The sequence below is a fragment of the Fusarium odoratissimum genome, assembly GCF_000260195.1.
Source record: "Fusarium odoratissimum NRRL 54006 unplaced genomic scaffold supercont1.27, whole genome shotgun sequence".
Classification (NCBI taxonomy): domain Eukaryota; kingdom Fungi; phylum Ascomycota; class Sordariomycetes; order Hypocreales; family Nectriaceae; genus Fusarium; species Fusarium odoratissimum.
Genome location: NW_022158711.1, coordinates 165,159 through 177,528, shown reverse-complemented (window position 1 = coordinate 177,528; position 12,370 = coordinate 165,159). Strand labels below are relative to the sequence as shown.

General features: G+C 49.7%; 4 protein-coding genes and 1 non-coding gene across 6 annotated transcripts; 4 read left to right on the top strand and 1 right to left on the bottom strand.

Annotated features, from left to right (window-relative positions):
• The first annotated feature begins 13 nt into the window (after window positions 1-13).
• Window positions 14-87, top strand: FOIG_12544. Its single transcript has one exon. It is a non-coding gene; the product is annotated as a tRNA-Val (tRNA).
• Window positions 88-554: 467 nt separating this feature from the next.
• On the top strand, window positions 555-2,869 carry FOIG_12543 (uncharacterized protein). The gene is made up of 6 exons (XM_031213457.1): window positions 555-727; window positions 778-1,013; window positions 1,064-1,429; window positions 1,473-1,893; window positions 1,937-2,271; window positions 2,317-2,869. The coding sequence occupies exons 1-6, from the start codon at window positions 688-690 to the stop codon at window positions 2,641-2,643; spliced, it is 1,725 nt and encodes a 574-aa protein (XP_031056788.1). The 5' UTR covers window positions 555-687; the 3' UTR covers window positions 2,644-2,869.
• Window positions 2,870-2,990: 121 nt separating this feature from the next.
• On the top strand, window positions 2,991-5,740 carry FOIG_12542 (uncharacterized protein). Of its 2 annotated transcripts, XM_031213455.1 has the most exons (3): window positions 2,991-3,307; window positions 3,356-3,829; window positions 3,872-5,740. In XM_031213455.1, exons 1-3 carry the CDS (start codon window positions 3,081-3,083, stop codon window positions 4,794-4,796), a joined length of 1,626 nt encoding a protein of 541 aa, XP_031056786.1. In that variant the 5' UTR covers window positions 2,991-3,080; the 3' UTR covers window positions 4,797-5,740. The 2 variants fall into 2 exon arrangements, with proteins under 2 accessions (XP_031056786.1, XP_031056787.1); XM_031213456.1 differs by having other exon boundaries at window positions 3,041-3,829.
• On the bottom strand, window positions 3,682-5,919 carry FOIG_12541 (uncharacterized protein). The gene has a single exon (XM_031213454.1). The coding sequence runs from the start codon at window positions 5,459-5,461 to the stop codon at window positions 5,132-5,134; it is 330 nt and encodes a 109-aa protein (XP_031056785.1). The 5' UTR covers window positions 5,462-5,919; the 3' UTR covers window positions 3,682-5,131.
• A 959-nt stretch (window positions 5,920-6,878) lies between these two features.
• Window positions 6,879-11,917, top strand: FOIG_12540 (uncharacterized protein). Its single transcript, XM_031213453.1, has 2 exons — window positions 6,879-9,892; window positions 9,940-11,917. Exons 1-2 carry the CDS (start codon window positions 6,964-6,966, stop codon window positions 11,742-11,744), a joined length of 4,734 nt encoding a protein of 1,577 aa, XP_031056784.1. The 5' UTR covers window positions 6,879-6,963; the 3' UTR covers window positions 11,745-11,917.
• The last annotated feature ends 453 nt before the right edge of the window (window positions 11,918-12,370 follow it).

Sequence of the window (12,370 nt, the reverse complement as noted above, 5' to 3'; positions counted from 1 at the left end):
AAAGCTAAAGCCCGGTTCCGTGGTCTAGTTGGTTATGGCATCTCGTTAACACCGAGAAGGTCCCCGGTTCGATCCCGGGCGGAACCACATTTTTTTGCCCATCTTTCAGCACAATCTGGTGACGACAGCTGCTTTCCGTGAAGTATAATACTGTTCTGCAGCACTCAATTGAATTTTCGCTTCACGCGTTGCGATCATTATCGTCAAAAGTTATTACAGGTAATAAAGTTTCACACCAAGACTTTTCATTTTTGACGTAATTCGTTGGAGGGCAAATCAATTTGAGTTTGTCGCGTATCTCAATCTTGGAACCTTGAAGTCTGTACCTGCATTTATTGCGTTGCAATAGCCGATATAGAATGACATCAGTAAATACAGGCTACATCTACCAATTTATTCATCATTCACTCCCAAATGGCGATTCATTCACCAGAACCGTTAAACCCAATCCTCCAGGGTAAACCCCACGAAGATCGCTCACGTGTCTTCCCCAGATTTCCCCACGCTCCTCAATCCCGTCCCGTCTAATTGGCCCACTCCCAATACCAGATCAACAGCTCGGTATCTCATCCGCGGAACTTGAACAGGCAAACCTCGGTCCAGACATAGCTTAAATAGATCAAAAAACCTACCAATCTAATTGCCAAGCTCACCCCAATATCCAATCTCACCTTGTATTCAGCAAAAATGGCGTTTTATCCTCCCTCTTGGGTCCCTAACCTGCCCGGTACTGTTTGCGCCGCCCCGCTCTGCAAGGAGGAGTACTAATGCGAATAGATATACCGGATTCAATCAGTGTAGCAGACTTTATCAATACCGAAAAAGCAGGAAGGGAAAGCTTTGAGAAGTCGAAGAGGCCGTATACATGCGGTGTAACGGGAAAGTCGCGGACTGCAGAAGAGGTTGCACAGCGTGTTGATTTCCTTGCGCGCGGGTTAGCGAAAACTGTCGGGTTTGATCCGCACGATGGAACAGCTTGGGATAGAGTCGTGGCGATTTACGCTCTCAACACGGTAAATCCACCAGTCTTGCGAGAATTTCGCAGCTCTAATGACTTGTTTAGATTGATTACATCCCCGTTACACACGCCATCCATCGTGTAGACGGCATCGTCACGCCTGCTAGTTCAGCGCACTCAGCTTCTGAACTCGAACATCAACTTCGATCATCTGGTGCTAAAGCACTATTCACATGCGCTCCTCTTCTCAGCACTGCTATCAAAGCAGCTTCTGCCGTTGGAATTTCCGAAAAACATATTTTCTTGCTTCCGTTGCCTGAGACTCCCTCTGAAGAACCCTTCAAAACAATTGAAGATCTCATCAAAGAGGGTAAGAATCTTGCGCCGTTGAATGTACCAGCTTGGACGCCTGGGCAGGGAAAACGACAAGTCGCGTATCTGTGCTACTCAAGCGGTACATCAGGTCTTCCCGTACGTATACCATATTCTCATGTGTTCTGTCTAACAAGCCTAGAAAGCCGTTATGATCTCTCACTACAACGTCATCGCATGCACCCTTATGATTCATACCTTCGAGTCTATAACCCGCGCCCAAGACAACATCGACACGCAAGTAGCTCTCGGTCTTTTACCCTTCAGCCACATCTACGGCCTCGTTGTAATCGCCCATATAGCACAGTATCGGGGTGATGAGATCATCGTTCTGCAGCGCTTTCAACTCGATCAACTTCTAGCCTCTATTGAGAAATTCCGTATTGAGCAACTCAGCGTCGTACCGCCGATCATTGTACAGATTCTGAGTAACCAGGAGAAATGCCAGAAATATAATCTCAACTCTGTAAGGTTGGTATTCTCAGGTGCGGCGCCGTTGGGAGGTGAAACGATTCAGAAATTACTGGAGTTGTATCCAAAATGGAGAATCAGCCAAGGCTACGGTACGTTCACCACCACTACTGTTTACTTATACTAACAGACCAGGCTTAACGGAGGCTTCACCGTCGGTCTTTCACACAAGCGAAGCAGATCCCGTCCTCGGCTCATCAGGCTCTCTCCTCCCCGGCGCAAAAGTCAAGATCATCGACCAGCACGGGTCTGAAGTCACAGCCTACGAAACACCAGGCGAGTTATACGTCCAAGCGCCGAATGTAGTGCTGGGATATCTGCATAATGAGAAGGCTAACGCAGAGACGTTTGTATACCGTGATGATGGGCGGTGGTTGAGGACAGGCGATGAAGTACTCGTGCGGAAGTCCCCACGCGGAAACGATCATTTCTTTATCGTTGATCGAATCAAGGAGCTTATAAAAGTCAAGGTAAGCGCCCCGAACCCTTGCTCAAAAGCATTGCTGATTCTTTAGGGCCATCAAGTTGCTCCCGCAGAACTTGAAGCGCATCTCCTTGACCATCCTTACGTAGATGACTGCGCAGTCATAGGCATTGTCGACGAGCGCGCAGGCGAAGTCCCATTAGCATTTATTGTAAAGAGTAAGAAAACGAATGGTTTGAAGGAGGATGATGTTGCAAGGGCTGTTTGTGAGCATGTTGAGAGCCATAAGGCGCGGCATAAATGGCTGAAGGGCGGTGTTAGGGTGCTGGATGTTATTCCTAAGAGTCCGAGTGGGAAGATTCTGAGGAGGGTTCTGAAGGCGCAGATCAAGGCGGAGAAACCTGTCGCGAAGCTTTGAGTTTCGCATCAATTGGGACTTTGAGTTTGTACCGTTTGGTCGTTGATAGAGAAACGTTTCATACTGTCGGCAGTTGAACGCTGGTCCCGTCAGCAGTGGGGAAGCTTCAGTGCATCTTCCCTGGAGCAGCACCAACTAGACTACGTGCTGCTTCAAGTGTTAGCCATAATACCTCGCGAATTCAAGAAATAGACGGTTTTGTAGCTCAATGATGACATCTTCAGCAATGAATAAGATCTGAATCCTTCAAGTCAATTGCTTACAATGCGAGCATGGAAGCGAATACACCACGACTGGCCAATTCCTCCTCTTGATCGAATCTCCCGGCCTCAGCACTAGTGATGCCAGGCACCAATACAGTCAGCAGCATTAGCAATTCACCGCTCATCAATTAAATCCGCCCTAATTCCTTCATCTTCCCCCATCACCCAGCGACGATGACTTCTCAATCACTACTGACAAGTCTCGTTGACTATCGCGGTGGAAATGTCACAATTCTGAGTACAACCGTTTTGGCGGTTATAGTGGCGTTCTCACTGCTAAACCGCCTACTAACTCCCCGCATTGACCCACGTGAACCGCCAGTCTTGAAACCGTCGATTCCCTGGGTAGGACACATCATCGGGATAATTCGTCACCAAGCAGATTACAGCAGAATAATCCAGTCCGTCTCTCCCCTCTTCTACCTTAATTTCTAACACGTCAATCGCAGCAATGAGAACCCTCACGTCCAAATCGCGACGCTGCCCATGCTCAACGGCAAAGTCTACGCCGCCTTCGACCCCGCGCTCCTCCAAACCCTCCTCCGCAACAAAACCGCGTCCTTCGAGCCCTTTGTCTTTGACTACGCGGAAAAGACATTCGCGCTGAAGCACGAGACTTTTGCGAAAGTTAAAGTACCGGGAGTTTACGATGAATTTACAGAGGCGATTCATGCGAGCTTCCAGGTTAGGCATTTGCATCAGATGAATGTGCATTTCCTGGGTAGCATCGCTGCGAAGCTGAACCACGCGACGATACGTGCCGATTCGATCAATGCGGGAAAGGAGACGGTCGCAAATGGACGGTTACACGTGAAGAATCTTTATCTCTGGTGTCGCGATGTTATGAGCCTCGCTACAACGCGATCTCTCTACGGCGACACCGATCCTTTCAATGGCGATCCTTCTTTAATTGAAGACATGTGGTATGTCCCCCATCCCGCGTCTACGCACCGCTAATAAGCCAGGCTTTTCGAAGAATCAGTCCCCTACTTCCTCCTCTCGCTCTTCCCATCAATCACAATGCCAAAAGCCTACAAAGCGCGCTCCACGCTCCAAAACATCGCTTGCAAATGGTACTCCGAAGACCACGACATCCACGATCCCAGTGTCTCCGCCCTCGTACGAAACCGCGCCGGAGCACTGCGAAAGAACGGTCTAACGGGGTATGAGATCGGGAAGTTTGAGGTTATTCTTCCGAATGTGGCGACGCTTAATGCTGTGCCGACGTTTTACTGGCTCTTATTGTATATCCTTGACCGACCAGATCTCCTCGCGCGGATACGAGTCGAAGCTGAGGATGCAGCTGTTATAGAGGATAATAATGGGAAGAGGAGTGCGACGTTTAATATAGCAGATTTTGAAGAGAAGCTTCCTCTGCTGGTGAGCTGTTATCGCGAGACACTACGTCTTGCGAACCAGACCCTCAGCATGCGACGCATCCTCGAAGACACAAGCATCACGACGCCCGAAGGAACAACATATATTCTTAAAAAGGGTACAGACCTGCAACTTCCCGCTGGCGTAGCACACTACGAGGACAGTGTCTGGGGCGCTGATGTCAACGTCTTCAATCCAGAGCGCTTCCTCCCATCTTCCAGGGGAAACTTTGAAGAGGAGCGCAAGCGCAAGGCAGCGTATATACCCTTCGGCGGCGGTCGCCATCTGTGCCCAGGCCGAAACCTCGCTTTCGCAGAGATCATTGGGTTCGCGTCTGCTCTGCTGCTAGGCTTTGAGATTGAGGCTGTTGGGATGCGGTTTGGCGATGTCAAGATGCTGGGGCCGCAGCTTGCGGGCGGGACGGTGCGGCCGGAGAGGTATGGCGCTGGGTTGGGAGCTGAGATAGTGATGAGGGAGGGGTGGGAGGATGTTGAGTGGAGGTTTGAGTGTTGAAGCTTCAATTGGCAAGAGTAAGGCGATCATGTTGATGTTGGGGAATCGATTGCGATTTATTATGTCTCATCAATCGTGTTCGCTATGCTAGTACAGTGCCCCAAATGCGATGGTACAGACGTAGAAAGCCCTTGTTCTTGTTTTATGTTTTTTTTTGGTTTTTTTTTGGTCGAAATGCAAATAAATCCCAATTGATCTGATTGGCGATGTCATCACAGACTCTCCAACATACCGTCCCATTCCCTTTCAATTCCATTTTCCCATCACGACTCCTCCAGACAAACATCCCATATCGCATCGCATACCGGCATTTCTCCGTCCAGGTGTTGAGGACATTAACCGCTCTTAGAAGCATGTCCATTCGTCTCCGTCTTGTCCTCCGGGGCAGTCGTCTCAAACATCAATACAGGCTGATACAGCTGTCGTCCATGTGGACTGTGAACCCAGATGTCCTGAGGCCATAGTCGCTGCTGAGATTCAATGGTGATAGTTCTCCGATGATCAAAGTCATATTCCGATTGAGGAGCGGGGATGGGGAAGCTCTCGACGTGATATTGAGGCTGATCGGCAGGACCCTGTGAAGATCGCGTAGCCGAGGATTGCATGCAGCAGTTCTGACTCTGCTTCTGCGGTTTGTTGCCGTTTTCTTCAACAATTTGACACATGGTTTTTTGGTCTTAGTGGTGATGAAATGATAAAAAAAATGCTAGTTGAGTAGTAGTCTTGAGATGGGGGATTTGGGCCTCATATATACCTTGACCAGCAGGAGTATGCATGCGGGACTACCTTTCGCCCACAGAAGCAAAATTCAGTATATTTAGCGAATCAAGCTTGTCGGACCGGTCCGATGATCGCGAGAGGACTGTTGGGCATCGAATGCCCTTGAGGTTGGTGTAACACAAGGGCTTTCTATGCATTCGAGGCTTGCATCTGGGCTGGGTCTGGGCTGAGGGGGATGAAAATGTGATCCTATGAATGCGGCACATGTCGCAGCACATGTCGCAGCACTTGTCCTTCATTTTTCTTGCTCTCAAAACAATAAAAAAAAAAGGACGTTTATTCTACATCTTGGGTCTTTGGTGATGGTGTTTTGAACTTCAAGCTAAGCTTAGCTTCACGATTTAAACCCAGGTACAGATCAGATTAGAAGCGCGGGTACATCTCCCGCTAATTCACAATCGGCTCTTTTTATCCGAGCGTAAAAGTGCGAATTGTCTCTATCGGCGGTTAATTGGCGCCCGCCTTTTTGACGCTGAGATATGAGAGGTCGAGCTGAGACAGACATTGAAACATCGCTGCAGCAGTCTCGAAATGGCAAGATGAATGCCCGATAATCAATGGAGGCCATGATCTGATTTTTATCTGGTCATGTTTCAAATGTTCTAGTCTAGTCACCTTAGTCTAGTTCAATTTTCCCCTGGTTAGAGTGCTTGAATTCCTGGTAATCGGAATGTTTTAGTGCCATCGCGCGTGTCGTTTTTTTTAGTGAGAAGTGATGGAAGCTTGGCGGTGGAGATTGGGGAGACATACTGTACAGTGAGTGAGTGATACGGGTCTTTGAGTGCAAGACGCCGCATTTGTGAGTATGACGAATCTTTTTGTCACGGGTGCAGTTACACAGCATGTACAAGTCTTACACGTATCAAAGACATTGAATGCAATCAATCGCACAGATCGAAGAAAATGAATCAACCTGCCCTAATCTTGTCTCGCCAGGTTGGGTTGCAATCCGCTCATGACCGACAGATGCCAAGATAAGACTACGATCTAACAAATCCTCCGAAAGGTCAAAGCTGAAAGTGTATGACAAGTTGATAATCACAAGCCTCAGCCGACGACACGTTCCCTCCTTCGGACAATTAAAAATGCCGCTGCAACGTCATGCGTAACTTGACCTGTAGTGTATGTTACTCGCAAGTCAAAATTAATCTCTCCGAAAACTACAGGGTAACCTACTCTACCAATCTATGACGCCCAATCTCCACCCAACGCCCGGGCCCCGTCGCAATTCCAGCATGTCCGAAAGACCGACTAGACCATTCTTTGATGTCGTCATAGATATATCACAAGTAAAAAGAATGTCTGTTTATTATGGTCAATGCCCGTAAACCTAGAATAGAGTGTTCATCATCGTTGCCGTGAGGTTATTCTGCTATTTTTTGTTGAAATGGCTGATGAGAGACCTACGCCTAGGGATGAAGACATCCCGGGCGGATTTCCTGTCACGCCAAGCGTCAACTCGATTGATCAGATTACCCCAACGGGAAATATCGATAGACAACTTGAGGCCGGGTTTGCGGGCCGTGATACTGCGGCAAGCCCTGGCTTTACGACGTACGATCATGTCACCGCCGGCAGTTCAGCGGCATTGGGCACTACAGCCTCATCTGGCGCGACTGGGGCGTTAACCTCTGAGCCCCAACAGCAACACGCGCCTGTTCTCGATCGCAATTCTTCATCAAGCACTGTTCTTCCACGTGGCGAATCTGAAGAAAAGCGCAAGAGTGTATCTTCTGCCAACGACGACGCACCCGACGAACCAATCTTTGCCCCGATCAAATCGCACACCGAAAATGAGAAACCTCCCCTCGAGAAGCGCAAGTCTCATCGCACTGAAGATGATCTCTTCCGCGTCCTCTCCCGTCGTCGCACCAACGCTTCAACACCCGCTGAAAAAGAAGAAGAAAACGAAGATAATGAAGAACTCGACCGTCTCATGTCTCGTATCTTTGGCCAAAAGCGCCAGCAGCAGAGCGAAGAGGAAAAGACGCGACATAGCGGTGTTGTCTTTCGTAACCTCACTGTTCGCGGTGTTGGTCTCGGGTCGAGTCTTCAACCTACTGTTGGGGATTTCTTCCTAGGCCTGCCGCGAAAACTGGGAAAGTTATTTACCCAAGGACCGAAAGCTGCGATGGCGAAACCACCTGTCAGAGACCTCATCAGCAACTTCGACGGCTGTGTGAGACCAGGTGAATTACTCCTTGTTCTTGGACGTCCAGGCGCAGGATGCAGTACATTCCTCAAAACATTCTGCAACCAACGCGCAGGCTTCGAATCCGTCGAAGGACAAGTAACATACGGCGGAACGGACGCATCGACAATGGCGAAAGACTTCCGCGGCGAGATCATCTACAACCCCGAAGACGACCTCCACTACGCAACCCTCTCTGTAAAGCGCACCCTCACCTTCGCGCTGCAGACCCGCACACCAGGCAAAGAATCCCGTCTCGAAGGTGAAACACGACAAGACTACGTCCGCGAGTTTCTGCGCGTCGTCACAAAGCTCTTCTGGATCGAACACACCCTCGGCACAAAAGTCGGCAACGAATTTATTCGAGGTGTTTCTGGCGGCGAGCGCAAGCGCGTCTCCATCGCAGAAGCCATGATTACGCGCGCTTCGGTACAGGGCTGGGATAATTCCAGTAAAGGCCTTGATGCGAGTACGGCGGTGGAGTACGTAAAGTCTATTCGCGCTATGACGAACATGGCTGATACGTCGACGGCTGTTTCGCTCTATCAAGCTGGTGAGACGCTGTACGACCTCGTTGATAAGGTATTGCTCATCGATGAGGGAAAATGTCTTTACTACGGGCGCGCAGAAGATGCGAAGAAGTATTTCATGGAGCTGGGATTTGAGTGTCCTGAGCGGTGGACTACAGCTGATTTTCTGACGAGTGTGACGGATGAGCATGAACGCAGTGTTCGCGAGGGCTGGGAAGATCGGATCCCGCGCACGGCGGGGGAGTTCTCTGATGCATACCGCCGCAGCGAGGATTATCAGAAGAATCTTCGTGATATCGATGAGTTTGAGGCTGAGCTTGAGACGTTGGCGGAGGAGCGGAGGAGGAATGAGAGTGAGAAGAGCAAGAAGAAGAACTATGAGATTGCGTTCCACAAACAGGTCTTGGCCTGCACGCACCGCCAGTTCCTCGTCATGTTTGGTGACAAAGCGTCTCTGTTTGGAAAATGGGGCGGTTTGTTGTTCCAAGGTCTTATTGTCGGTTCGCTCTTCTACAATCTTCCCGACACAGCGGCTGGAGCTTTTCCTCGTGGTGGTGCACTTTTCTTTCTTCTTCTCTTCAACGCCCTTCTCGCGCTCGCTGAACAAACCGCCGCATTCGAGTCAAAGCCTATTCTCCTCAAGCACAAATCCTTCTCGTTCTACCGCCCTTCTGCATTCGCCATCGCCCAGACAGTCGTTGATGTCCCGCTTGTTTTTATACAAGTCATCATCTTCAACGTCATCATCTACTTCATGGCCAACCTCGCGCGAACGGCGTCGCAGTTTTTCATCTCGTGTCTTATTCTTTGGCTCGTCACTATGGTGACGTATGCGTTCTTCAGGGCTATCTCAGCGTGGTGCGGGACGTTGGATGTCGCGACGAGGTTTACTGGTGTTGCGATTCAGATTCTCGTTGTATATACGGGTTATCTTATTCCGCCGGACTCGATGCATCCTTGGTTTGGCTGGCTACGTTGGATCAATTGGATTCAGTATGGTTTTGAGTGTCTCATGGCCAATGAGTTCGCTTACCTTACTCTCCAATGCGAACCGCCGTATCTTGTACCGCAAGGTCCGAATGCGCGACCTCAGAACCAAGGCTGTACTCTTGCGGGTGCATCGCTTGGCTCAACTTCTGTATCTGGTGCCGCGTATATCCAAGAATCCTTTACATACACCCGTTCCCACCTCTGGCGCAACTTCGGCTTTCTCTGGGCGTTCTTTATCCTTTTCGTGTTCCTCACTGCTCTTGGTATGGAACTTATGAAGCCCAACGTCGGCGGCGGCGCAATCACCGTCTTCAAGCGAGGACAAGTTCCTAAAAAGGTCGAAGAGTCCATCGCAACAGGCGGTCGAGCCAAGGGCGATAAGCATGATGAAGAGTCTGGCCGCAGTGATCCTGTCGCGAACGGTGATGCTGAACGTACCAAGAGCGACGAACAGATCACCCAAGAAGTCGCCAAGAATGAAACAGTGTTTACGTTCCAGAACATCAATTACACGATTCCCTACGAGAAAGGCGAGCGGAAACTTCTCAACGATGTTCAAGGCTATGTTCGCCCTGGTAAATTAACTGCTCTGATGGGCGCATCTGGTACGTTCCATTCCCTTTAATTGACATAATCATTCTAACAGTATTAGGCGCTGGCAAAACAACTCTTCTCAACGGTCTCGCCCAACGTCTCAACTTCGGCACCATCACAGGCGACTTTCTCGTCGACGGGCGTCCCCTGCCAAAATCCTTCCAGCGCGCAACTGGCTTCGCTGAACAAATGGACATCCACGAACCCACCGCCACCGTGCGCGAAGCCCTCCAATTTTCTGCTCTACTTCGTCAACCAAAAGAAGTATCGAAGCAGGAAAAAATGGAGTATTGTGAGACTATCATTGATCTACTTGAGATGCGCGATATTGCTGGTGCGATCATCGGTACAGTTGGACAAGGTCTTAACGCAGAGCAGCGCAAGCGCTTGACGATTGGTGTTGAACTAGCGTCAAAGCCGGAATTGCTTATGTTTTTGGATGAACCCACTTCTGGTCTTGACTCAGGCGCTGCATTTAACATCGTACGCTTCTTGAGAAAACTCGCAGACGCAGGGCAAGCTGTTCTCTGTACGATCCATCAACCCTCCGCTGTTCTCTTCGAAAACTTCGACGAGCTCTTGCTTCTCAAATCAGGCGGTCGCGTCGTCTACCACGGACCTTTGGGCCATGATTCAGAGAACTTGATTAATTACTTCGAGTCCAACGGCGGTCCCAAGTGTCCCCCGCACGCAAATCCAGCGGAATACATGCTCGATGCAATTGGTGCTGGAAATCCTGACTACGATGGTCAAGACTGGGGCGATGTCTGGGCAGAGTCTTCAGAGCGACAGAAGCGCTCGCAGGAGATTGAGGAGATGATTGAACGTCGCCGAAACGTTGAACCATCAAAGAGTCTCAAAGATGATCGCGAGTACGCCATGCCTTTATCTACACAGACATACGCCGTCGTTCGTCGAAGCTTCGTTTCGTTCTGGCGCTCACCTGATTACATCTTTGGCAATTTTATGCTTCACATCGCAACCGGTCTCTTCAACTGTTTCACGTTCTACAAGATCGGTTTCGCATCGATTGATTACCAGAACAGGCTGTTCTCCATTTTTATGACGCTCACGATTAGTCCACCTCTTATCCAGCAGCTCCAGCCCGTCTTCCTCAAATCGCGTCAGATCTTCCAGTGGAGAGAGAACAACGCCAAGATCTACAGCTGGGTAGCTTGGACTACAGCCGTTGTCGTCGTTGAGATTCCGTATCGTATTGTCGCGGGTGGTATTTACTTCAATTGCTGGTGGTGGGGCGTTTTCGGCTGGCGCGCATCTGCTTTTACCTCTGGCTTTGCATTCTTGCTCGTTCTGCTTTTTGAGCTTTACTACGTCTCCTTCGGCCAAGCCATCGCTGCTTTCGCGCCCAATGAGCTCCTCGCATCTCTTCTTGTCCCCATCTTCTTCCTCTTCGTCGTCTCCTTCTGCGGCGTCGTCGTCCCGCCACAAGGTCTTCCTACCTTCTGGCGCGAATGGATGTACTGGCTCACTCCCTTCCACTACCTCCTCGAAGCCTTCCTCGGCGCTGCGATTCACGACCAGCCCGTTCGCTGCGAGGAGGGCGAATTTGCTCGTTTTGAGCCGCCGAGCGGTCAATCGTGCGACGAGTATGTTGAGCCATTTATTCAGCGCGCTGGAGGGTATGTAACCACTGGCTCAGATGGATACTGTGAGTTCTGCCAGTATGCTACTGGTGATGAGTTTGGAGCAGGTTTCAGTGTGTATTATAGGAATATCTGGAGGGACTTTGGCATTTTCTGCGCTTTCATCGCGTTTAATTATGCGGTGGTTTACTTTGCTACGTGGATGCGCTTCAGAGGCAAGAATCCGTTCAAGGGACTGTTGCAGAAGAGGAAGGCTTAGATTGAGTTCGCAGGAGGTAGATATGGTGACGCTTTGAGTGGGTTTGTTGTAATATGGAATCAGGTGGTCTAGATTGTTTATATGGATAGATTGAATTGATCGTGTTGCGCCTTGAATTGTTACTTCTTGTGAAGGTTAGTGACGCCGATAAGATGGAAATAAGGATAAGGTTGAGGATAAAAATAGCATTAACCTCACATGATCGGAAACTGCGGGGGGACAACGTATACGCGTATAAACGCGTATAACGTATACTCGGCCATGTTCTCAATTGAACAGATGGCTGCCTCACGGACAAATGAATTCAAGGTAGTAATAAAGGTCTCGCCAAGAATCAACTCCTCTCTAAAACGTAACAGATACCGAACAACTCATCGCGTCACCGCCTCGCGGCGTGAAATACATGTATTCACAACTCCGTCCCCGGATCAAATTAAAAGGGGCCATCCGGCCGACCTCTGCACAACTCTGCACAAATCCCGTAGAATTGCATAACTAACGGTACGGAAATCGCCAGATCCGTGTGGGGCTCCCGCATAACAGACCCGGCGCGGGTTTTAAAACGGGCCCGAAAAAGCGACGCGATTGGTTCTTCTCCGCCATCTCTCGGTTTCGCTTTCGATTCA

What these genes read in the sequence shown, in the direction of transcription:
- FOIG_12541 (XM_031213454.1), bottom strand. Translation starts at nt 5,461, where the DNA reads ATGTGTCAAATTGTTGAAGAAAACGGCAACAAACCGCAGAAGCAGAGT.
- FOIG_12542 (XM_031213455.1), top strand. Translation starts at nt 3,081, where the DNA reads ATGACTTCTCAATCACTACTGACAAGTCTCGTTGACTATCGCGGTGGA. An exon ending in GATTACAGCAGAATAATCCA is followed by an intron (nt 3,308 to 3,355) that starts GTCCGTCTCTCC and finishes CGTCAATCGCAG; the next exon opens with CAATGAGAACCCTCACGTCC. An exon ending in TCTTTAATTGAAGACATGTG is followed by an intron (nt 3,830 to 3,871) that starts GTATGTCCCCCA and finishes CTAATAAGCCAG; the next exon opens with GCTTTTCGAAGAATCAGTCC.
- FOIG_12543 (XM_031213457.1), top strand. Translation starts at nt 688, where the DNA reads ATGGCGTTTTATCCTCCCTCTTGGGTCCCTAACCTGCCCG. An exon ending in TTGGGTCCCTAACCTGCCCG is followed by an intron (nt 728 to 777) that starts GTACTGTTTGCG and finishes TAATGCGAATAG; the next exon opens with ATATACCGGATTCAATCAGT. An exon ending in GAGAATCAGCCAAGGCTACG is followed by an intron (nt 1,894 to 1,936) that starts GTACGTTCACCA and finishes CTAACAGACCAG; the next exon opens with GCTTAACGGAGGCTTCACCG.
- FOIG_12540 (XM_031213453.1), top strand. Translation starts at nt 6,964, where the DNA reads ATGGCTGATGAGAGACCTACGCCTAGGGATGAAGACATCCCGGGCGGA. An exon ending in TGCTCTGATGGGCGCATCTG is followed by an intron (nt 9,893 to 9,939) that starts GTACGTTCCATT and finishes TAACAGTATTAG; the next exon opens with GCGCTGGCAAAACAACTCTT.